The sequence below is a fragment of the Bos indicus genome, chromosome 25 (assembly GCF_029378745.1).
Source record: "Bos indicus isolate NIAB-ARS_2022 breed Sahiwal x Tharparkar chromosome 25, NIAB-ARS_B.indTharparkar_mat_pri_1.0, whole genome shotgun sequence".
Lineage (NCBI taxonomy): Eukaryota > Metazoa > Chordata > Mammalia > Artiodactyla > Bovidae > Bos > Bos indicus.
In genome coordinates, this window is record NC_091784.1 from 22,354,919 (window position 1) to 22,380,657 (window position 25,739).

The 25,739-nt window shown below is 40.8% G+C and overlaps 1 protein-coding gene across 1 annotated transcript in view; it reads left to right on the top strand.

Moving 5' to 3' along the window:
• Positions 1–59: 59 nt before the first annotated feature.
• The window catches only part of DCTN5 (dynactin subunit 5), a 28,953-nt gene continuing 3,273 nt past the window's right edge, over positions 60–25,739 (top strand). Inside the window, exons 1-5 of the mRNA XM_070779813.1 lie at positions 60–213; positions 1,002–1,070; positions 15,479–15,597; positions 18,526–18,637; positions 24,458–24,560. Coding sequence (XP_070635914.1) covers positions 166–213; positions 1,002–1,070; positions 15,479–15,597; positions 18,526–18,637; positions 24,458–24,560 — 451 coding nt within the window. The 5' untranslated portion in view covers positions 60–165. The remainder of the gene's footprint in view (positions 214–1,001; positions 1,071–15,478; positions 15,598–18,525; positions 18,638–24,457; positions 24,561–25,739) is intronic.

Sequence of the window (25,739 nt, forward strand, 5' to 3'; positions counted from 1 at the left end):
GAGCAGTGGAGTGAGGCCGCCTAGCGGAGAACCGAACTATGGATGATAACCCCGGCCTCCCAAAGCGGAAGTGGTGAAGCCGCCGGAAGTTGCCTGAGTTCCAGTCAGAAAGACCGGCGGACGGACTTTGACAGGAGCCAGAGCTGGGCTTAGAAGTTGGTGGTCATGGAGTTGGGCGAGCTGCTCTACAACAAGTCCGAGTACATCGAAACGGTGCGCGTGTCCAGACATCTGCCCTCCCCTCTCCAAGCCTGCGTTCTCTGAGGCCTCCGTCCTGTCTCTGCCCCACCCCTGGTTCTTTCGGCGTTAGTCCGAGATTACCTAATGAGAGTTCACGTATAGTCTGGTTTTGTTATTTATTCCTTGCATGGTCAGTTTAGGCTTTTTTAAATTTTAATCTACTCCTGATTTCCTCGTAGAGATAAAATGCCTTCCAGAAAGCAGGACAAGTCTCATTCATTCTGATACTGATTACAGCTCTGGGCTTCAGGCCTTGTAAAAAAAAAAAATTTTTTTTTTTTGTTAAACTAATATGTGGTGATTTATTACTATGTGCTGAGGACTGTTATTCGTTTTTTGTTTTTGTTTTTTTTGTGTTTTTTTTATTCGTTTTTTTTTTTTAATAGTCAATACATGATGTATGTAAATTGCTCGAAATGGGTTTAGTGCTCAATCAGCATTACTCTTATCTTTTCATTGAATTCTCACAACTCTGATATTGGTAAAGTCATTATCCTGGTTTTAGGTCTGTAAAACTGAAGTATAGAAATGAGACTCAATTCATGTCTGCTGCTGCTAGCCTATGTATGTACCACATACAACTTCTGGATCTGTTCCTTGAATCCCTAGTTTCCTGATTCATCCTTGCATTTTTGATATTCTGGACTCATTCCATTGCAGACTTCACCCATCTCAAGTCCTGTTCTCTGCAATATGAGCTTTCTTGGTGGAAATTTGTAGCCTAGAATCCACTGATTTTGCTCACCTCTGTTTTCTTTCAGGCATCTGGGAACAAAGTTAGTCGCCAGTCTGTGTTGTGTGGAAGTCAGAACATTGTTCTTAATGGCAAGGTAAGGGACAGAGTCAGCCCCAAGATGCATATTTCTGCTTTCTTTCCACTCATTATCAAATCAGCAAGGCAGATGAAATGTTGCCATGTCTCCTATTTATTGATGTACATTCTAAAATTCTGTTTTAAAAAGAATTCTCCAACTTGGATTTATTGGATACAAAAAAAGATTCAGTAAATGGACGCAGCAGAAAGCCTTTTTCCTGTTATTTCAGGAATAAAATACAATGGCTTTTTTTTCATCACCCAGAACTGAAATTATTATATAGTATTGTAGTGTGTTCTACATTACAGGACACAAAACATAAATTTTATTGTAAAAACTAAAGTGATACTGATATAATTATCCGTTTACTAATTAATGGTTCATTATTAATCAAAACTCTTAATTTGAGAATTAGGAAAGATAACTGAAATATGAAATCCTTTTGAAAAATGGAATGTGAAAGGCTTAGAACACTTAAGAACCAGAGAAAATATCAAGGTATATTTGAGCTTGACAAAAACTGAAGTCCATAGTTTCTTCCTGCCATTAGGAACACTCAATTTTCCTTGAAATATTAAATCTCTAACTTCTAGAGGTAAAATAATTTCACTATAGTCAAAAGATCACAGATATTTTCAGTACAGACACAATTACTGTCTCTATTACTGTCTCTATACCATGAGATTTAATGGAAATATAGTTTGGTAGTTAAATATAATTAATAATTATAGATGCACTGTTTCTGCACCAAATTAGAAAATTGAATTAACTCCATCTGACTCATTAGCAAGTATGTGGAGTTTTAAGTGTATGATTCATTGACATTTGTATGACATTAATGTAATTAATGACAAATTAATACAAAATTAATTTGTAATTAATGTAATCATATACTTAAAACTCCACAGTGTTGTGCAGTCATCACCACTATATCTATTTCTAGACTTTTTTCATCACCCAAACAAAAACTCTGTAAGGAACAGCTCCGATTCCCTTCTCCCAGGCCCTGGTAACCTCAATCCACTTTCTGTCTCTATGAATGTGCCTATTCTAGATATGTCATTTAAGTGGAATTATATAATACTTGTCACTCTTTGGACTGGCTTATCGCATTTAGTACTATATTTTAAAGACACATCCATGTATAAGAATTTTATTTTTTTGATGACTGAATAATACTCCATTGTGTCTATGTACATCTTATCTATTCATCTGTTGATGAACGTTTGGATTGTTTCTACCATTCTGTTTTTGTGAGTAATGCTGCCATGAACATTGGCATGCAAAGATCTATTTGAGTTGCTATTTTCAATTATTTTTGTATATACCTAGAGGTGAGGTGGCTGGGTCATATGGTAGTTCCATTTTTTAGCTTTCTGAAGAACTGTCAATTTGCACCATTTTACAATCCCATGGCAATGCAAGAGAGTACCGATTTCTCCATATCCTCACAAACATGTTATTTTCTCTTTTTCTTGGATGTGAGTATGAAAGGTATTTCATTGTGTTTTTTTAAAGTTCATTTTTTATCGGTGTATCGTTGATTTACAATGTTGTATTAATTTATGCTGTACATCAAAGTGAATCAGCCATATGTATACATATATCCATTTTCTTCTAGACTCCGTTCCTGTATAGGTCATTACAGAGCACTGAATAGAGTTCCCTGTGCTGTATAGTAGGTTCTTATTAGTTATCTTTTGTATACAGTAGTGTGATTTGCATTTCCCTGTTGTCTAATGATGATGTGCATCTTTCATCTGATTGGCCGTTTGCACATCTGAGGGCAGAAGTCTATTCAGTCCTTTGACCATTTTAAAACTGTGTTGCCTTTTTGTTGTTGAGTTGTATTTCTTTATATGTTGTCCGTATTAAATCTTTATCAGATTTATGATTGCAAATATTTTCTACCATTCTATAGATTGTGTTTACTTTCTTGATAATGTTCTTTGATGCACAGGAGTTTTTAATTTTGATGAAGTCCAGTTTATCTATTTTTTTCTTTTGTTGCTTAAGTTTTTGATGTCATATATCTAAAAATCCTTACCAAACCCAAGATCACGAAGATTTACTCCTGTGATTTCTTCTAAGAGTTTGTGATTTTAACACTTATTGAAATGGTCTCGATTCATTTTAAGCTAATTTTTTGTTTAAATTAAACTTAATTAATTTTTGCATATAATGTGAAATTGGATCCTATTTAATTAATTCTTACTGTGTGGAAATTTACTTGTCCCAGCACCATTTGTTGAAGAGATTGTTCTTTCCCCATTGAATGGTCTAGTCATCCTTACAGGAAATCATCTGTACTTAATCATTACTGTAGCCTTGTAGAAAATTTTATAATCAGGAAAGATGAGTCTTCCTTTCAAGATTGTTTTGGTTATCTGGGATCTTCTATTTCTTTTGTGAAAGGTGTTTTATTTGGCAATATTTGGTGCACACAGGAGACTGATGTATGATATATATGTTATGAAGCATAAAAATTGCATCAACACCATGAACCCACCACCCAGCTGAATAACTGGAACATAATCAATGCATAATAATACAGTACAACCTGAAGTTTCTCTCTTATTTCGTTCCTCCTTCCAAGAGGATAGCGCTATTCTGAATTTTTTGTCTTACAAATTCTTTATTTTTCTAAAACTTTTTTTTTTGCCATATACATGCATGTATGCGTGCTAAGTCACTTTAGTCGTGTCCAGCTCTTTGTGACAGTATGGACTGTAGCACACCTGGCTCCTCTGTCCATGGGATTCTCCAGGCAAGATACTGGAGTGATCCCTCCATGGGATCTTCCTGACCCAGGGATCAAACCTGCATCTCTTATGTCTCCTGCATTGGCTTCTGGGTTCTTTACTACTAGCACCACCTGGGAAGCCCCACCATATACATATGTATTTCTAAATAATATATTTTGTTCAGCTGTACTTGGTTTTCTGTGACTTACTATTATTACACTCAATTATTGTAATGATGACATTACACTTACTAAGTAACATTGTTCTCAACTCCTGTTTCTAAGATTCATTGTGATTTATGCATTTTCACTGTTGTGTACAATTCCATTTATCCCCTCTTCTATAGGTGGATGCTTTCTAAGGCCCACTTGACTTCACATTCCAGGATGTCTGGCTCTAGGTCAGTGATCACACCATCGTGATTATCTGGGTCGTGAAGATCTTTTTTGTACAATTTTGTACAGTTCTTCTGTGTATTCTTCTTAATATCTTCTGCTTCTGTTAGGTCCATACCATTTCTGTCCTTTTATCGAGCTCATCTTTGCATGAAATGTTCCTTTGGTATCTCTGATTTTCTTGAAGAGATCCCTAGTCTTTCCCATTCTGTTGTTTTCCTCTATTTCTTTGCATTGATCGCTGAGGAAGGAAAGTTATGACCAACCTAGATAGCATATTCAAAAGCAGAGACATTACTTTGCCAACAAAGGTTCATCTAGTCAAGGCTATGGTTTTTCCAGTGGTCATGTATGGATGTGAGAGTTGGACTGTGAAGAAGGCTGAGCGCCGAAGAATTGATGCTTTTGAACTGTGGTGTTGGAGAAGACTCTTGAGAGTCCCTTGGACTGCAAGGAGATCCAACCAGTCCATTCTGAAGGAGATCAGCCCTGGGATTTCTTTGGAAGGAATGATGCTAAAGCTGAAACTCCAGTACTTTGGCCACCTCATGCGAAGAGTGGACTCATTGGAAAAGACTCTGATACTGGGAGGGATTGGGGGCAGGAGGAGAAGGGGACGACAGAGGATGAGATGGCTGGATGGCATCACCGACTTGATGGACATGAGTTTGAGTGAACTCCGGGAGTTGGTGATGGACAGGGAGGCCTGGCGTGCTGCGATTCATGGGATCGCAAAGAGTCAGACAGGACTGAGTGACTGATCTGATCTGATCTGATCTGATGGGTGGATAGTTATTTTGTTTCCAGCGTTTTGTTATTATGAACAATCTTTTGTTTTGTTTTGTTTTTCCGCAGCCCCTGTCCCTTTCAGAACCTAGACATTTCTGTTTTCCTAAGCCCTTATATCAGGTGTCCCAGTGCCTGCAGGGAGAAACAGGGTTTATATGAATAAAGAGGACTAGTATAAACCAGAGAGAGTGGTGGGTCCTGGTGAATTGGAGAATGCAGGACCTAGCTAAGCTCAAGTGGATTGTTGTTGCTACATGGGAATGCAGACATATACTTCCAGAGCTTCTAACTGTCCCACACTGGAAGTCTGGATTTTTAAAAAAATGTAAAATACCCTACTATTTAAATAGCCTCTAGTTTAAATGATAAAAATGACTAAAGGGCTAAACAAAATGGTTTCTAGATGCAACCTTAGATCTCCAGCTTGCCACCTCTGCCTTGTCCTTGTTGAGTTCAGTGAACTCTGCTTTAGCACTGTTTTTCTCCCTTTAAGGTCTTTTAAGGCACTTCCTTTCATTTTAACACCCTTTTGCCCCTATTTTTCATCTGACTTCTCTTTAGCTCCGTTCTTCTGAGATAGGAACCAGAATTTGAATTCCTCTTGCTCAATCTCTTTGACCATCTGTGATATCATTTCCTTCTCATGTTTTTTGTGTTTGCTTCTTCAGTGCGAATGTAATTTAGGCTGACTGAGGGACTTATATGGATTTTCTTTATTTCCAAATTAAGATTGTTGTCTTTATTTAAAACACAATGAAACAGTAACGGCCATTACCAGATACTCAGAACTCTTGATACTCTGCTTTCTTCTAAAAGAAAAAGAAGTAATTTTCTCTGATTGTAGATGGAAACACAAGCAGAAAACAATGATTGAAGTAAATTAAAAATCTTAGATGAAAGAATTATGTACTAGAAATAGACATCTCTCTAAGGTTGAAGAAGATAGCTTTTTTTTTTTTTTTAAAGAAGATAGCTTTTAAAACCAAGAGAGGAATTCTCTAGCAGAGGAGTGGTGGTGGTGGTGGTTGTTCAGTCGCCCCATCGTGTTTGACTCTTTGCGACCCCATAGACTGTAGCACGCCAGATCCCCGTCCCTCACCATCTCCTGAAGTTTGCCCAAGTTCATGACCATTGCATCAGTGATGCCATCCAGCCATCTCATCCTCTGACACCCTCTTCTGCCCTCAATCTTTCCCAGCATCAGAGACTCCAGTGAGTCAGCTGTTCGCATCAGGTGGCCAAAATACTGCTTTAGCTTCGGCATCAGTCCTTCCCATGAGTATTTAGGGTTGATTTCCCTTAAGATTGACCAGTTTGGTCTCTTTGCTATCCAAGGGACTCTCAGGAGTCTTCTCCAGCACCACAGTTCAAAGACATCAGTTCTTTGGTGCTCTGCCTTCTTTACTGTCCGGCTGTCACATCCATACGTGACCACTGCAAAAGACCATAGCCTTAACTATACGGACCTTTGTCGGCAGAGTAATGTCTCTGCTTTTCAACACACTGTCTAGGTTTGTCATAGCTTTCCTGCTGACAAGCAGTCGTCTTCTGATTTCAGTCACCACCCTCAGTGATTTGGGAGCCCAAGAAGAGGAAATCTGTCACTACTTTCACCTTTTCACCTTCTATTTGTCAGGCAGTAATGGGGTCGCAAAGAGTTGGACACGACTGAGCGACTGATCTGATCTGATCTGATCTGAATGGGGCCAGATGCCATGGTCTTAGTTTTTTTTAATATTTAGCTTTAAGCCAGCTCTTTCACTTTCCTCCTTCATGCTCATCAAGAGGCTCTTTAGCCTCCTCACTTTCTGCCATTAGAGTGGTATCATCCACATGTCTGAGGTTGTTGATATTTCTCTCAGCAGTCTTATTTCTAGATTGTTATTCATCCAACCCAGTATTTCTCATGATGTGTTCAGCGTATAGGTTAAAGAAACAGGGTGGTAGCAGACAGCCCTGTCATACTTATTTCTCAATCCTGAACCAACCACTTGTTCCTTATTGGGTTCTAACTGTTGCTTCTTGATCTGCATATAGGTTTTTCATGAGACTAATAAGATGGTCTGGTATTCCCATGCTTTCCACAGTTTGTTATGATTTGCATAGTTAAAGGCTTTAGCATAGTTAATGAAACAGAGGTAGATGTTTTTCTGGAATTCCCTTGCTTTCTCAATGATTCAGTGAATGTTGGCAATTTGATCTCTGGCTCCTCTGCCTTTTCTAAACCCAGTTTGAACATCTGGAAGTTCTTGGTTCACATGATGCTGAAGCCTAGCAGGCACAGTTTTAAGTATGACCTTACTATCGTGGGAGATGAGTGCAATTGTCCGATGGTTAGAACATTCTTTAGAACTACCCTTTTTGGGAATTGGGATGAGGATTGACCTTTTCCAGTCCTGTGGCCATTGCTGGGTCTTCCAGATTTGCTGACATATTGAGTGCAACACTTGGAAGGAAAGTTATGACCAACCTAGATGGCATATTGAAAAGCAGAGACATTACTTTGTCAACAAAGATCCGTCTAGTCAAGGCAATGGTTTTTCCAGTGGTCATGTATGGATGTAAGAGTTGGACTATAAAGAAAGCTGAGTGCCGAAGAATTGATGCTTTTGAACTGTGGTATTGGAGAAGACTCTTGAGAGTCCCTTGGACTGCAAGAAGATCCAACCAGTCCATCCTAAAAGAGATCAGTCCTGGGTGTTCATTGAAAGGACTGATGCTGAAGCTGAAACTCCAATACTTTGGCCACCTGATGCAAAGAGCTGACTCATTTGAAAAGACCCTGATTCTGGGAAGGATTGAGGGCAGGAGGAGAAGGGGATGACAGAGGATGAGATGGTTGGATGGCATCACCGACTTGATGGACATGGGTTTGGGTGGACTACGGGAGTTGGTGATGGACAGGGAGGCCTGGTGTGCTGCAGTTCATGGGGTCGCAAAGAGTCGGACACGACTGAGCGACTGAACTGAACTGAGTGCAACACTTTGATATCATCATCCTTTAGGGTTTTGAATAGCTCTACTGGAATTCCATCGCATCCACAGTTTTATTAACAGCTGCTGCTGCTGCTGCTGCTGCTGCTGCGTCGCTTCAGTCATGTCCGACTCTGTGCGACCCCATGGACTGCAGCCTACCAGGCTCCTCCATCCATGGGATTTTCCAGGCAACAGTACTGGAGTGGGGTGCCATTGTGCCCGCTTGACTTCACATTCTAGAATATCTGGCTCTGGGTGACTGAGCACATCATTGTAGTTATCAGGTTCATTAAGATCTTTTTTGTACTGTTCTTCCATGTATTCTTTCCATCTGTTCTTGATCTCTTCAGCATTTACTATGTTTCTACCATTTCTGTCCTTTATTGTGCCTGTCTTTGGACAAAATAGTCCCTTGATATTTCTGATTTTCCTGAGGAGATCACTAGTCTTTCCCCTTCAGTTGTTTTCCTCTTATTTTTATGCACTGTTCATTGAAGAAGGCCTTCTTGTCTCTCCTTGTTATTCTTTGGAACTCTGTGTTTAATTGGATGTACTTTCACTTCTTTCTTCAGTTATTTGTAAAGCTTCCTCAGATAACCTCTTTGCCTTCTTGCTTTTTTTTCTTTGGGATGGTTTTGTTTGCTGCATCCTGTGCAATATTATGGACCTTTGTCCATAGTCCTTCAGGCACACTGTTTCCTAGATCTAATCCCTTGAATCTGTTTGTCACCTCCACTGCATATTCATAGGGGATTTGATGTAAGTCATACCTGGCTGGCCTAGTGGTTTTCCCCACTGTCTTTAGTTTAAGCCTGAATTTTGCTGTGAGAAGCTGATGATCTGAGCCACAGTCAGCTCTAGGTCTTGTTTTTGCTGACTTTATATAGCTTCTCCATCTTTGGCTACAAAAAAACGTAATCAGTTTGATTTTGACATTGACCATTTGGTGATATCCATGTGTAAAGTCATCTCTTGTATTGTTGGATAAGGGTGCTTCCTGTAACCAGTGCATTCTCTTAGCAGAATTCAGTTAGCCTTTGCCCTGCTTCATTCTGTATTCCAAAGCCAAACTTGTCTGTCACTCTGGGTATCTCTTGACTTCCTACTTTTGCATCCCAATCCCCATTGATGAATAGAACATCTTTTTTTTGATGTTAGTTCTAGGAGGTCTTCATGCTATGCTAAGTCACTTCAGTCGTGTCCGACTGTGTGTGACCCCATAGACGGCAGCCCATCAGGCTCCGCTGTCCCTGGGATTCTCCAGGCAAGAACACTGGAGTGGGTTGCCATTTCCTTCTCCAATGCATGAAAGTGAAAAGTGAAAGTGAAGTTGCTTAGTCGTGTCCGACTCTTAGCGACCTCATAGACTGCAGCCTACCAGGCTCCTCCGTCCATGGGATTTAGAACTGATTACCTTAAGGTTCTTCGGCATTGGTGGTAGGGGCATAGATTTGAATTACTGTGGTGTTGAATGACTTGCCTTGGAAATGAACCGAGATCATTCTGTCATTTTTGAGGTTGTATCCAAGTACTGCATTTTGGACTCTTGTTGATTATGAAGACTACTCCATTTTTTCTAAGGGATTCTTGTCCACAGTAGTAGATATAATAGTCATCTGAATTAAATTCACCCTTTCCAGTCCATTTTAGTTCAGTGATTCCTAAGATGTCGATGTTTATTCTTATCATCTCCTGCCTGACCGTGTCCAGTTTACCTTGATTCATGGGCCTAATGTTCCAGATTCCTATGCAACATTGGATTTTGCTTTCATCACCAGACACATCCACAACTGAGCATTGTTTCTGCTTTGGCCCAGCGGCTTCATTATTTCTGGTAGTTGTCTTCCACTCTTTCCCAGTAGCAAATTGGACACCTTCCAATGTGGGGGACTCATCTTTCAGTGTTACATCTTTTTGTCTTTTTAGACAGTTCATGAGATATAAACAGGAAGTATACTGGAGTGGTTTGCCATTCCCTCCAATGGATCACATTTTGTCAGAACTCTCCACTATGACCCTTCTGTCTTGGGGGGCCCTACATGGCATGGCTCATAGCTTCATTGGGTTACACAAGCCCCTTCACCATGACAAGGCAGTGATCCGTGAAGAAGGGACCAGTGGTTAGGACTCAGCATTTTCACTACTGGGGCCAGGGTGCAGTATCTGATCAGGGAACTAATATCCCACAAGCTGTGAGGCTCAGCCAAAAAGAAACAAAAACCAAGAGGAAGTGTAATACTTTACAATCAGCAGCAGATGTGAAAGTTTCTTTTTACAGATAGGGGTTTTATAGGCTGAACATATGCAGGTCAGATTGGTTAGCTCTTTCAGGTGTGAGTGCATTTCATTTTTAGTATCTTCTCAGAGCCTGGTGTTCTGGCCAGTGATTTATCTAAATTCACATATATTTGAGGTATTTCCATCTACCTCTCTACCCTGACCCTCTATCTTGGGCCCCAGACCTTTATTCACAGCTGCCTGTTGGTCATCCCATAGGACCCTCAAACTCCACATTTCAAAATTGAATTTATCATAAAATCCCCAGAATTGCTCACCTCATCCTAGATTCTCTTTTTCTTGCCCAACATCTGAACAATGACCAAGTCATATAGAATCTCTTTTTTTTCTTTTTAAATATTTTATAATGGAATATTAAAAATAATTTTTATTTAGGTGTATTATGTACAATAAAATGTAGCCATTTTAAATATGCAGTTGGATGAGTTTTGGCTGATGTGGACATCTCAGCAACTAGTACCACAGTCATGATATAAAATATTCCCATCACTCTAATTCTTCTGCCTCTCTGCAGTCAAGCCACCTGGGTAACCTTTGTAAAACTAATATAGATTAGTTTTTCATTTTCTAGAGTTTCCTATAATTGGAATCATGTACTATTTTGGGAGTCAGGCTTCTTTCACTCGGCATAATGTTTTTGAGATTTATCCATGTCATTGGATATATTCAAGGATTAGTATTGGGTTGGCCAACAAGTTCATTTGGGTTCTTCTGTTACATCCTGTGGGAAAACCCAAATGAACTTATTGGCCAACCCAATAGTTGGTTATTTTTAAACTTTTTTTTTTTTGCTGCGCCGTATGGCTTGTAGGATAGGCCGCGGCAAAGAAAACCTGGAATCCTAACTACTACCACCAAGGAACTCCCTCATTACTTTGTATAGATGAGCAGTGTTATTTGGAACTTTGGGACAGTAGAGAAAACGCAGAATGAGGCCGTATGTGTTTATTCACCGGCTTCTACAGTTAGCGGTATTCTGGCGTTCTTCTTTCGTCTCTGTACTCATGTGCCAAATTCAAACCAGTTTCAGAGTAGAATATTTTGAAGCAAATTGCAAGTGTAATTTTGTTGTTGTTGTTCAGTTGCTAAGTCATGTCTGACTCTTTGCGACCCCATGGACTGCAGCACTCCAGGCCTCTCTATCCCTAAGCATCTCCCAGAGTTCATCCAAGTTTATGTCCATTGAATCGGTGCTGCTATCCAACCATCTCATCCTCGCCTGCCCTCTTCTCCCTTTGCCTTCAGTCTTTCCCAGCATCAGGGTCTTTTCCAATGAGTTGGCTCTGCTTCCTGAGTAATATTTCTAAAATGAAGATTCAGTTGTGTTAATCCTTTGCTTAAAATCTTTCATTGATTCCTTATATCCTCTATGGAAAAGAAGTGTAAACTTCTATAATCAGCATATGTAATTCCTCATGATCTGGTCCTTGCTTACTTTCTCAGCTGCAACCCCAGCCACATGCACTCTTTTTAGATTTTTTTCTTATTTATTTTATTTTTTGGTTATGGTGAGTCTTCACTGCTGATGTGGGCTTTCTCTAGTTGTAACGAGTGGGGACTACTTTCTGGTTGTGGTACGTGGGCTTCTCATTTCAGTGGCTTCTCCAGTTGCGGAGCACAGGCTCTAGGCATGTGGGCTCAGTAGTTGTGGCTTGTGGACTCTAGAATGCTGCTGGCTCAGTAGTTGTGTCACATGGGCTTAGTTGCTCTGCAGCATGTGGGATCTTTCTGGACCAGAGAATGAACTGGTGTCCTTTGTACTTCAAGGTGGATTCTTAACCACTGGACCACCAGGGAAGCCTCTCATGCACTTTTTAACCTTATTTATTCAACAGACACTTCAAGAATGCCTACTCTTTACCAAATATGGGGCATTAATTCCCCCCAATTTCTGGGAGAAATTAATAATCCCCCCATAATTAATTAATTATGTTATTCAGTCCCTCCTGGCAATGTCTAGGGAAGCCATGTGTCACATCCTGAAGTGAAGCATTTAATCTGAGTCCAGAAATTGGGAAAGGAAAAAGAACGTCAGTGGATTCACCCTGAGAACATGAAGCTGGAGGCAGTGAGTAGTGTTAGGAGATTAGACAAAGGTGGGGGCAGATGTGAGTTTCCCTGAGCAAGCAGCCAAGGCAGGAGGGCAGGTGGAATGAGTGCATCTGAGAAGGTGCATAGGCCAGGTCTGCTGCAGGTATTCTCAACAAATGTTTGTCCATCCATTGAATCCTATTCATGGAATTATAAGGGCAAAGCTTGTGAGGTACTGGGAACATCTTGGAAAAACTTTAGTCAACATTATGAAGGCAATTCTCTTCACCTTAAAAAGTTTTCCCTTTTGACAGAACATGTGATTCAGTGGAGTATAGCATAACTCTCAGTGTCTTGTTTCCTACTCTTTTGTTATGTTTTAGGCTATGTAAAATATGCTTTGTTTCCTCTTTGACCCCCCACTCCTAGAGCAATGGAAATAAAAACAAAAATAAGCAGATGAGACCTAATTAAACTTAACAGCTTCTGCACAGCAAAGGAAACTGTAAACAAGATAAAAAGACAACCCTCAGAATGGGAGAAAATAATTGCAACCAAAGCAACTGACAAAAGATTTATTTCCAAAATATACAACCAGCTCGTGCAGCTCACTATCAGAAAAACAACCCAATCAAAAAATGGGGCGGAAGACCTAAACAGACATTCCTGCAAAGAAGACACAAAGATGGCCAACAAACAGAAGGAAAGATGCTCAACATCACTCATTATTGTTATTCAGTCACTAAGTTGTATCTAGTTCTTTGCAACCCCATGAACTGCAGCATGCCAGGCTTCTTTGGCCGTCACTCTATCCCTCAGTTTGCTCAAACGTATGTCCATTGAGTTAGTGATGCCATCCAACTATCTCATCCTCTGTTGCCTCCTCCTCCTCTTGCTGTCAATCCTTCCTAGCATCAAGGTCTTTTCTAATGAGTCTGCTGTTCGCTTCAAGTGGCCAAAGTACTGGGGCTTCAGTATCAGTCCTTCCAACAAATACTCAGAATTTATTTCCTTTAGGATTGACTGATTTGATCTTCTTGCTGTCCAGTTGAATCTCAAGAGTCTTCTGTAACATCACAGTTGAAAAACATCAGTTCTTTGGTGCTCAGCCTTCTTTATGGTCCATCTTTTCTCAGCTATTTGTAAGACCTCCTCAGACAACCACTTTGCCTTCTTGCATTTCTTTTTCTTGGGGATGGTTTTGGTCACCACCTCATGTACAGTGTTACAAACCTCCATCCATAGTTCTTCAGGTACTCTATTTACGAGATCTAATCCTTTGAATCTATTCATCACCTCCACTGCATAATCATAAGGAATTTGATAAAGGTCATACCTGAATGGCCTAGTGGTTTTCCCTATTTTCTTCAACTTGAGCCTGAATTTTGTAGTAAGGAGCTGATGATCCAAGCCACAGAAAGCTCCAGGTCTTGTTTTTGCTGACTGTACAGAGCTTCTCCGGCTTGCAACTTCAGCTGCAAAGAATATAATCAGTCTGACTTCGGTACTGACCATCATCTGGTGATGTCCATGTGTAGAGTCGTCGCTTGTGTTGTTGAAAGAGGGTGTTTGCTATGAGCAGTGCCTTCTCTTGGCAAAACTCTGTTAACCATTGCCCTGCTTCATTTTGTATTACAAAGCCAAAGCCTGTTAATCCAGGTATCTCTTGGTTTCCTACTTTTGCATTCCAGTCCTCTATAATGAATAGGACATCATTTTGGTGTTAGTTCTAGAAAATGTTGTAGATCTTTATAGAACTGTTCAACTTCAGCTTCTTTGGCATAGTGATTGGGGCATAGACTTGGATTACTGTAATGCTGGATGTAAACACAATGAAAAGGCAAAAAGATATGACACCAGAAGATGAGCTCCCCAGGTTGGCAGATGTCCAGTGTGCTACTAGGGAAGAGCAGAGGAACAGCTCTATAAAGAATGAAGGGGCTGGGTCAAAGTGGAAACAGCGCTAAGATGTGGATGGGCCTGGTACTGAAAGTGAAGTCCAGTGCTGTAAAGAACAATATTGCATAGGAACTTGGAATGTTAGGTCCATGAATCAAGATAAATTGGTCAAGCGGGAGATGGCGAGTGAACACTGACATTTTAGGAATCACTGAACTAAAATGAATAGGAATTGGTGAATTTAATTCAGATGACCATTGTATCTACTACTGTGGGCAAGAACCCCTCAGAAGAAATGGATTATCCCCTCATAGTCAACAAAAGAGTCTGAAATGCAGTACTTGGAGGCAGTCTCAAAAACGACAGAATGATCTCTGTTTGTCTCCAAGCAAACCATTCATTATTAGAGAACTGCAAATCAAAACAACACTGAAGTATCACCTCACACCAGTCAGAATGGCCATCATCCAAAAATCTACAAATAATAAATGTTGGAAAGGATGTGGGAAAAAGTAATCCCTCTTGCACTGTTGGTGGGAAAATAAAATGATACAGCCACTATGGAGAATAACATGGAAGTTCCTTTAAAAGCTAGGAATAAAACTGTCATATGACCCAGCAATCCACTTGGGCATATACCTTGAGAAAACCATAATTCAAAAAGACACATGTATCCCAGTTTTCATTGTAGCACTGTTCACAATAGCCAGGACATGGAAGCAACCTGGATGTCCATCAACAGATGAATGGATAAAGAAGTTGTGGTATATATTTATATAATGGAATATTACTCAGCTATAAAAAGGAGCAGAATTGAGTCAATTGTAGTGAGATGGATGTACCTAGATTCTGTCATACAGAGTGAAGTAAGTCAGAAAGAAAAAAACAAATAGCATATATTAATGCATATATATAGACTTTAGAAAAATGGTACTGATGAGTCTATTTGCAGGGTAGGCATAGAGACACAGATGTAGAGAACAGACTTGTAGACATGGGGGAAGGAGAGGGTGAGATAAATTGGAAGAGTAGCATTGACATACATACACTACGATCTGTAAAATAGCTAGCTAGCGGGAAACTGCTCTATAACACAGGGAGCTCAGCTTGGTGCTCCGTGATGACCTAGAGAGGTACGATTTTGAGCGTGGCAGGGAGGCTCAAGAGGGAAGGAATGTATGTATGCTTAGAGCTGATTCACGTTGTTGTACAGTAGAAAGCGACACATTGTGGTAAAGTAACTATCCTCCAATTAAAATACATTTTAAAAATGTGCTGCTTTGTTTTATAGACCATTGTGATGAATGACTGTATTATCCGAGGCGATCTGGCAAATGTAAGAGTTGGACGTCATTGTGTTGTAAAAAGTCGGAGTGTCATAAGGCCACCATTCAAGAAATTCAGCAAAGGGTATGTAATTTAATCATTTGTTTCAGTCTTGAGCAAGATGCTGCTTCTGGTGGTGAAATGCATGTGTGGAGTCATGGGAGAAGGAGCGGGTCTATACTTTTTGGAACACTGAGAACACACCATAATGAGCACAATTGGTGGCAGTTGTCTTAGTCTAGTTGGTGGTTAGTTGCCAGAAACAATCCACTTAAGCTGGCAAAAACAGGGGCGGGGTAGGGGGGGGGTGCTTCTGATTAAACAGACACAGGTGTATTTGATGGAGTTTCAGGGTAGAAAAAGGGGGCCAGGTTTCACAAGGGACTGGAACCTGGAGCTGGACAGCTTGCCAAAATAAAGACCACTATTCTGTCTGTCTGCTACTCTACCACTGAGACAGTTTCTTATCTGTCCTTCTCTCTGTACTTCTTCTTCCCTCTTTTTTCTTCCTGCTGTATCTTCCCACTTTTCTCCTGGAGCCAACTTTGCTGCCTTAGCCCTTTAATTATATCACGTCTTCTTTGAGGTTTCCAGCCTAAATACCAATCAGAGATTTTAAATTGTCCTATTAACAAAATCTTTGGTTAGAGTGAATCTGATTGGCTTAGTTTGCAGTTAGGTGCCCACCCCTAGTCTACAAACAGCTTTGACCCAGAGGGTATGGTCAAGTCAGGCTGACTGATCTCTCAGTGGGAATAAGGATTGTCAAAGAAAAATTGTGGGCAGGGCAGGAAGACTGCCCTCTATGCTTGATATGGAGTATTCTCTTTGCCTCCCTTTCTGCTTGCTCTCCTGGCTCCTACCCATGGCACCATCTGCTTCCCATCCAATAATTCAACAATCATTTATTGAGTGTTTTCCTTACGCCAGTCACTAGGTTATAATCTGGGCATATAAAATATGGATAAAATGGGGTCTCAAAACCTAGTGTTAGAAATAAAACAAACAAGTGAATGTAACAAAAAAGAGAGATTCACAGGTGTATAGAACAATCTAGTGGTTACCAGCGGGAGGGTGAGGAGTGAGATAGGGGATGGGGATTAAGTACAGACTACTGCATATAAAATAAATAAGCAACAAGGATATATTATACAGCACAGGGAATATAGATAATATTTTATAAACCTCTAAAATTGTGAACTACTATGTTGTATGCCTGAAACTTATATAAAATGAGCTACACCTCAGTTCAAGCAACAGCAATCACCACCACCTTGTGGTAGAAATTACTGACTCAACAGCTACTATAGCATATAACGCTGCAACAGGATAGCCACGATGTCCTAGGGTACTGCTGACCCTGGGGCATGGGCATGGCTAGGGAGGAACAGAAGAGGGCAGTTGATTCAGACAATAATACTCGGATATATATCATGCAGGAGTCGTCTGCATTTCTTGTAGTGATGCTGGACTCGAGGATTTCATTACATACAAGAATTGGAGCAGGGAGTCATTGTATATCATACGAAATTCGAATGAAAACTTTTGCTCATTAGTTCAGAAGGTGCTTGAGGGGGAGCCAGAAAACCTTTTCATGATTTCATACAGTAACTGATGCTCTGCTGGAATTGTTGACTCCACCTCCTGATAAAGGCATTATTGGGCTGGATATGGTCCAGGAAGAAGACTGAAAATGAACAGTCTTTTCAGTGACTGGAGGGATGTATAAGTAAGAATAGTCCACATGTGGCAGCCTGGATGGGAGGGGAGTTTAAGGGAAGAATGGATACATGTATGTGTATGGCGGAGTCCCTTTGTTGTCCACCCAAAACTATCACAAAACTGTTAATTGGCTATATTCCAATATAAAATAAAAAGTAAAAAAGTAGTCCTCATGAGAAATACAGAAATACAACACATGCATAGAAGGTGAATGTCGATTTCCTCCCCTGTATGTCTCAAAACCAGAACCAGAGAAGAGTAAAGAGTTTTCAGTTTAAAATTGAAGAGTTGACAGCCTGCTATAGACTATGATAAAATTAAGGAATCCACTGTTACCCAAGGGGTCTAGACTAAAAATGCAAATAAACTAAGGAAGATTTAACTAAGTTACAGGTATGTGGAAGACAGGTATCATCTCTGATAAAATATTTCTGACAAAATAGAACACAGGACTGGAAAGAGCCAGTGAGTATCCAGCTGCTTTGTATTATTAGTTCTAGTCCCAATATTTTACATCCAAGAACTGAAATTTCTTGGAAGTATGATCACAGACCACTGTCACTTACATTTGAGGAGTCCTGGAGAATGCAAATCATGTCACAAGTCTAGAGAAACCCTACTAACTCCTTAAGTCTTGGCTTAAATGTCATTTTCAATTAAGCTTTTACCAAACCTCCAGTCTGAATAAACTCTTTTTGTCATGCCCTCATGATGTGTTATTTTTCCTCTGTAGCCCTTTGTAACTAATTACTTATTTAATCATTTATTTAATCTCTCTTCTCCTGATTGTAATCTCCTCATGGGCAGGATCAAGTCCCTTTTGCTCGCCATTGTATTCCCCAGTTCCTAGCATAGAGTCAGGCAGTAAAACCAGACAATATATAAATTTTCAGCATGTTGGGAATTATATCCCATGAACATTACATCAGTCCCCTGAAGCATTATAGAGAAGATTAATGAAAATGTGATCTGTGGGCATTTTCAGAGGAGGCTGGAATGAGCAAAACGTTCATTTGTTTTTATTTGATGCTAGCTTTTCTAACTTTGAAGGTCTTGCCCTTGCTCTTTTGCTATTTGCTTCACATTTCTGTAGTCTAACATTTCTGATTTCGGTTTAGTAGTCACATGCATCTTCTTCAATGTTGCAGAATTCCTCAAACGTGAGGATTCTTTCCTTGCTAGGGGCAGTCTTATTAAGACAAGACGGAGTTGCAGTTATGATCTTTAGTTTTATAAACCTTGACCAGAAGTACATCACCTTGACTGTTCTTTGTTCTCTTTCTTCTATAGCGTTGCATTTTTTCCTTTACATATTGGGGACCACGTCTTTATTGAGGAAGATTGCGTGGTCAACGCAGCTCAGATTGGCTCTTATGTTCACGTTGGCAAGAATTGTGTGATTGTGAGTATGCTGACTTGGCTGGCTGAGCAGCCTCACTCCCCTTTGAGCTCCTGTCCCTCCCATCAGTGGGCCTTTGCTTCTGACATCAAGCAGGGTAGAAGTTTTTTCTGGTCTACTAGTTTACCAGAATTGTCGTTAAATTTGGAATTCTTCCTAGGCACTAGTAATCATGGCTAACCTTTATGGACTCTTTTGTATATGATGTTAAACTCTTGCCTTTGGCTATTTCATTTAATCTTCACAACCATCCAAGGATGATAGACTGTAATTATCCCTATTTTCAGGTGAGGAGACTGAAGACCTCTGATATTAGGGGATTTGACAAGGCTAGTAAATCCTAGAGTTGGAATTTGAACCCTGGTGGTGTGAGTAGCCATGCCACTATGTGGCCTCCCTGTCACCTCACCTTGAGAATCTTAGAGTCTAGTGGGGTGAGGGGATCTTGAAGGGTGAATCAGAATTGGCTCATAAACAAGAGGAGAGAAAGTGTTTCAGGGGAGAGATTGGCATGTGTAGGGGTCACAGTCACCAAAGGGCATGACGTCAAAGGAGCTGCACGTGGTTCAAGATGCTGGGCCTGCCAGGTGCTAGTGGGCCTCTCGCTCAGCAGAACCTGTAGGACACAGGTCCACAGGCGCCATGGCATTAGTTTGTTAATGCCAAACATTAACCCAGCCAAAGCTTTCCAAGGCTGAATTTCTTGATATTTCTTAGATGAAGAGGTTGATTTCAGTTAGGATTTCTGAGTCCATCCTGATTGAGAATGATCAGAGGCAAACTCCCTAAATTTTCAGGGAAAATATTTCCTACATTTTATATTTGTCCCTCAGATTCTGGGAAAACCAAGACCCCTCTCCTGTTTTTATTTTTTTCACTAAAAGCCATTTACTTTTATTAATAACCATGTATTAATTTCACACATAGTTGAAATAAAACCTTTTATAATCCACGGTATGATCCATGATTAAATACACATCAAAAGTACAGAGAAAGATATTCATTTTTTGATATAATGATGTGAGATTTGTGACTTTTAAGGCTTACCAAACAAAGCCTAGGAAGCACTTAGCAAGCATGATATACACTAATTCCATGCCTTTTCCAGGAAGGGTTTCTAATACATTTCTAGGTTGCTGCTAAGTTGCTTCAGTCGTGTCCGACTCTGTGCGACCCCATAGACGGCAGCCCACCAGGCTCCCCCGTCCCTGGGATTCTCCAGGCAAGAACACTGGAGTGGGTTGCCATTTCCTCCTCCAGTGCATGAAAGTGAAAAGTGAAAGTGAAGTCACACAGTCGTGTCCCAACTCCTAGCGACCCCATGGACTGCAGCCTACCAGGCTCCTCCGTCCATGGGATTTTCCAGGCAAGAGTACTGGAGTGGGGTGCCATTGCCTTCTCCACCCTTTCCTGTTTTTAAATGGCTGCTCCTATTAACACAAAGTCAGCTCTCTGCTCTGGATAAAACTCAGACCCTAAAGTATGAGAAAATCTGCAGAAACCATGCAGTCACTTTCCAGGAGCCATGAGGCTACAGCAAAGGTGGGCAGTGCAGAGAACCATGTTGCTGAGAAAAACATTCCAGTCTGACTTGTTACTCAAAATTAAGGGGAGCAGTTGTTTTGCCAAATATTCTCTGGAGGAGTTCCTTAATATGTATTAGAGACAGAATGTCTTTGGTTCAGCCTGATGTTGAGGAGAGGGAGAAGATAGTGAAATCCATCCTCTTTCCTCACTAACTGCTTGATTAGAGGAGGCTTTCCAAGCCAAAGCTGAATTTTTCTGATATTTTCCTCAGTAATGTGAAGATATCAGCATAGTAGCCTAGTCCTTTGAGTCCAGAGCCAGATGTCTGAATAGTTAATATCCAAATGCTATTCCCAATGCTTAGGAAATTTTAGTCCTATTGTTCAGCGTCTGCTTTTTATATCACTTTTCAGTGCATCAACTCCTGGTATTGTCATTGTTTGGCACTGGCTGTACTTATTTGCTGAGCCTTTACAAATTCTCAGGAGAAAGATGCTTTGAGAATCTCAAAGCTAGTAGGAACTCTTTAGAGTCCAGCTGTCCCCATGACACACAGATCCTTCCTGCAGCATCTCATGTAGTACTGTAACTTCTGCTTGGATATGGGAAGGTATGAGTGTTAATCAGAATTGCCCAAAAGTCTTCAGGAAAAGCCTAACAGGCATTACGGGTCAACTGTTACCATGCCTTAAAGTTTACATTTATCTTTAATCTTAATAGCATCCTGGCAGGCTTGGTTTTACATGCTGTTTCACAGGATGGAAGAAATTTGCTAAATAACTGGGTTAAAGAGATATGGGACTTCCCTGGTAGTCCAGTGATTAAGACTCCACACTCTCAATGCAGGGGGCACGAGTTTGATCCCTGGTCAGAAAACTAAGATCCCACATGCCATGCAGTGCAACCAAAAAAAAGAAGGAAGAAAAAAGAAAACAGCAAAAAAAAAAAAAAAATAGGAGATAAGGGTAGGTGTGATACCAGCAACATGTAGTTCTTAACTCCTTCTTGAAAAGTTCTCCAGGAAAGAATAAAGAAGCAGTTACAGCTGTTTACCTCCTCAGCTATTGCCAAGTCATTCATGCCTAAGAAGTACTTGCATTTTTTATTTTGCTGCTGTGGAATCGACCAGTTTACCCAGAATTCTCTGAAACCCAAATGAGCACATTTCTCTGAGTGGGCAGAATGGCTAACTAGACAAGCAGGTGCCCTCCGGCTGTTTGGTAACCGAGGTACACAGTGGGAAGGCTCCTTTCCACTGCTCTTCTTTTCCAGGGCCCTTTGTCTGTGGATCCCTGTCTGTGAGGGTATCCTGCCACATGCAGCACCTCATTTCCTTTTGCTCAGTGCCCCACGTGCTTGGTCTGGGTTTTTAGGAGCCTCAGCATCTTAGGGAATCTTTGTGTTAATTTGGGAGTCACCAGGGGAGCTGGCCATCTGCTCCATTTTCGATATTGCCAATAACAGGTGATTCATGGAAGAGAGTTTTCCAAGGAGAAATGAAGATATGCAGTCATAACTTGCTTCTGACCTAAAGATGTTGACCAGCTTGGCTATTATCCACCCAGCTGGAGACAACTGAAGAAATTCAGACCTTCGAAGTATAAGCTTTTTAAAAAATTCATGTGGCAATCTACCCAGGAGCTCTTGGACATACATATGATTTAGGTACTTAGTATTGGGGGAAATTTTGAACACAATGAAATCAAAGTGTTTCCTATTCTTTGGTAAAGTCTGAGATCTAGATGGGTTAGCATTATCTTGGTATTTATTATGTGTTCCACATCCTCAGCCCAGTATGTTTTATCTGATATTCTGACCAGAACACGAGTGAACTATAGGCTTGGATGATGCAAATGCAACTGGTAAAGACCAAGACTTGCATTTACTCAGCAAGTCGTCTGAGACACATTGTTGTTCAGTTGCTAAGTTGTGTCTGACTCTTCCCAAAACCGTGGACTGCAGTACACCAGGCTTCCCTGTCCCTCACCATCTGAGTTTGCCCAAGTTCATGTCCACTGAATCAGTGACGCCATCCAACAGTCTCATTGTCTGTTACCCTCTTCTCTTTCTGCCTTCAATCTTACCCAGCATCAGGGTCTTTTCCAATGAGTCAGCTGTTCACATCAGGTGGTTGAAATATTGGAGCTTCAGCTTCAGCATCAGTCCTTCCAATGAATATTCAGGAATGATTTCCTTTAAGATTGATTGGTTTGATCTCCTTGCTTTCCAGGGGACTCTCAAGAGTCTTCTCTAGCACCATAGTTCAAAAGCATCAATTCTTCGGCACTCTGCCTTCTTTATTGTCCAGCTCTCACATCTGTACATGACTGCTGTAAAGACCGTAGCCTTGACTAAATGGACCTTTGTCAGCAAAATGATATCTTTGCTTTTTAAACACACTGTCTAGGTTTGTTATAGCTTTGCTGCCAAGAAACAGTCTTTTTCTAATTTCATGGCTGCAGTCACCAACCGCATGATTTTAGAGCCCAAGAAGAGGAAATCTGTCACTGCTTCCACCTTTTCTCCTTCTGTTTACCACGAAGTTTCGGGACCAGATGCCATGATCTTAGTTTTTTAATATTGGGTTTTAGGCCGGGTTTTTCACTCTCCTCCTTCACCCTCATCAGGAGGCTCTTTAGTTCCTCTTCACTTTCTGCCATTAGAGTGGTATTATCTGCATATCTGTGGTTTTTCTTGCTAAGGGAGATGCCAAGTGGAAGGCATCTGAGATATAGCTTTAACCATATACAGAAGCGTCTCCTTTTCCTTAAGTCATGAAACACGTGACTCTCCCAAACCTTATTTCTTGCCCCCAAAATGCTGTGGGTGATGGCAGAATTGAATGACTACCTAATAACTACCATTTACCCATGGCAGAATAAATGAACTGTTAACTTCATACTCAGAAGAATTTCCCAAGACTTGTCCAGTTGGAGTTTACAAAAGAACAAACGGGCTTCCCTGGTGGTCCAGTGGTAAAGAATCCACCTGCCAATGCAGGAGACACGGCTTCGATCCCTGGTCTGGGAAGATCCCACATGCCGCAGGGCAACTAAACCCACGAGTCACAACTACTGAGCCTGTGCTCTAGAGTCATGAGCCACAACTATTGAAGCCCATGTGCCTATAGCCCCTGCTCCACAACACAAGAGAACCCACTGCAATAAGAAACCCATGCACCACAACTAGAGAAAGCCCACACACAGCAACAAAGACCCAGTGTGGAAAAAAAATAAATGAGTAAATAAATAAATCTTAAAAAAAAAGAAGAGGATAATAATAATATACCTTAAAAAAAAACAAAACCAGACCTTAAACTGGTAGGTGCAAAACAAACATACTGGCTAATGTGAACCACAGTCACAGAAGTAGATCCTAATTTCATACACAAATGGCTCCAACTGACATCTCAGTTGATGTCATGTGAATTAATCTCCTTCCTGTTTTTAGTTTCCTCTGGAAGCCTCTCAGGCAGGTCCTTTAGTGATGGAAACCAGTGGCTGGTTCAAGATTCTGTTCTATCCTCTAGAATCCTTACTAGAAAGAGCTTCTTTTCCCAGTAGTCCCAGCAGAAGCCCTGACGTTGAGATTCATCACGGTTCATACACCAATTCCCTAAACCAATGGCTGCAGCCAGGCTTGGGGTTTAGAGTTTGGGATGAGAGATGAAGCACATGAACTGAAATAGGGATGGAGTGATATCCAACAAAAATATAAGTTCTGTTACAAGAAGAAAGGGAAGTGGATGTCGGACAAGCACAACAACAGATATCCACTAAGTAAAAGCAAAGAAAATTAAACAGAATTCTTGAAGATCAGATTTCATATAGTCTGAAATGCCTAAGATAGCCTGAACTGTCCCTAGTGTACAACCCCCACTTCAAATTTAAACACACACAGGACTCACACACACACACACACACACACATACACTAATGTTTCTACCTCATGTTTGTCAGGTACCATCTGCAGTAGGGATTGTGGCCAACACTTTTGTCCCTGACCATGACGATTATAGGCTTCCCTGATGGCTCAGACAGTAAAGAATCTGCCTGTAATGCAGAAGACCTGATTTCGATCCCCTGGTTGGAAAGATCCCCTGGAGAAGGGAACGGCAACCTACTCCAGTATTCTTTCCTGGAGAGGTCCATGGACAGAGGTACCTGACGGGCTGTAGTCCATGGGGTTGCAAAGAGTCAGACATGACTGGAAACTAAACAACAATAACACAGCAGACAAGACAACTTTTACTCCCATTTCCTGGTCTGTTTCCTATTAACAAGATTTTAATTTCAGGGGCGCCGGTGTGTGCTGAAAGACTGTTGCAAAATTCTCGACAACACAGTATTACCCCCAGAAACTGTGGTCCCACCGTTCACCATCTTCTCAGGCTGCCCAGGTAACCCGCGGGTGTTAATTATTAAAACTAAAGTTTATTTTCTTTCACAAAAGTCATGCATGCCTTTTCTGTCTCTTAACAGTATGTTAGTCTAGCTAACTGAAATACTCTTCTGATACGGAGTACCTATAAATGCTATCCAAAATAGAACTTGTATCTTTTTACATGCATAATTGGATTCATAAGGAAATTATTAGGAATCAGAAGCAAAGTGGAAACTAAATGCAGACTTTCAAGGATGCTTCAGGTGATGCCATCTCTATAGTTGTATGGTTTAGGATTTGATGCTCATGTGGGATGAGAGATAAAGCCTCGGATCCACACAGGGCAATGAGATCCTCTTGAAGGGCTTTCCCTCAGTAAAAAGTTGATGGAGGATGAATCTGCCCCCAACACAGGAAGAGTACAAAGAAGAGTGTCTGTCTTGGCCTGGGCTCTGGGTGGAAAAAGAAAGTCTCTCCAGATGATGGCCTTACCCTCACAATGGTTGGGGGTTTGAACTTGTACTTCCTGCCTGCTCAGAAATGCCCTAACTGAAATATTACCATAAAACATGGCCAAAGACCAGTGAGAGCTCTGGGATACCCAAGAAAAGCAAATATATTATCATTTGACCTTGGTTGATGGAATGCCCACAGGCAAAGTCCTTATGAGCTTAAGAGATGCAGATTATAAATGTGGGGAGACCGAAGCAATCCATGCTCATTGTTGAAAGCTTGGAAAACACCGAAAAGCAAAAAGAAAAAGAAAAACCTCACATTCCCCTACCCCTACCTCAAGACAGTCTCTTTTCTTCTACCTGTTGTTTCACTCAGTGGAAACCTCCTAGAACATACAGAGGTACATGACAGATTCACAGATGGAAGATGATATGAAGAGAGAGGATTTGACAGTGTATGGTATCTAGCCACTGGGTGGTTTAATTATTTTTCCAATATAAAAAAAATCTCATTACTCAGATCATTGAATATGAATTTCAAAGAGATACATAAATCATCCACTAAGATTCTTTGGGGAGGAAATGAGCCATTCTGCACTTTCATGCATCTCTACATTTGCAGAGGAGGAAGAGACTCATTTAGTAATTCTCCCCATACTGAGTTCCCACTGTGAAACAGCTTAACAGTTCTTAGCAAGTGCTGGATCAGAACAGTCTTAATTGTTTTGTGTGGTTGTGAG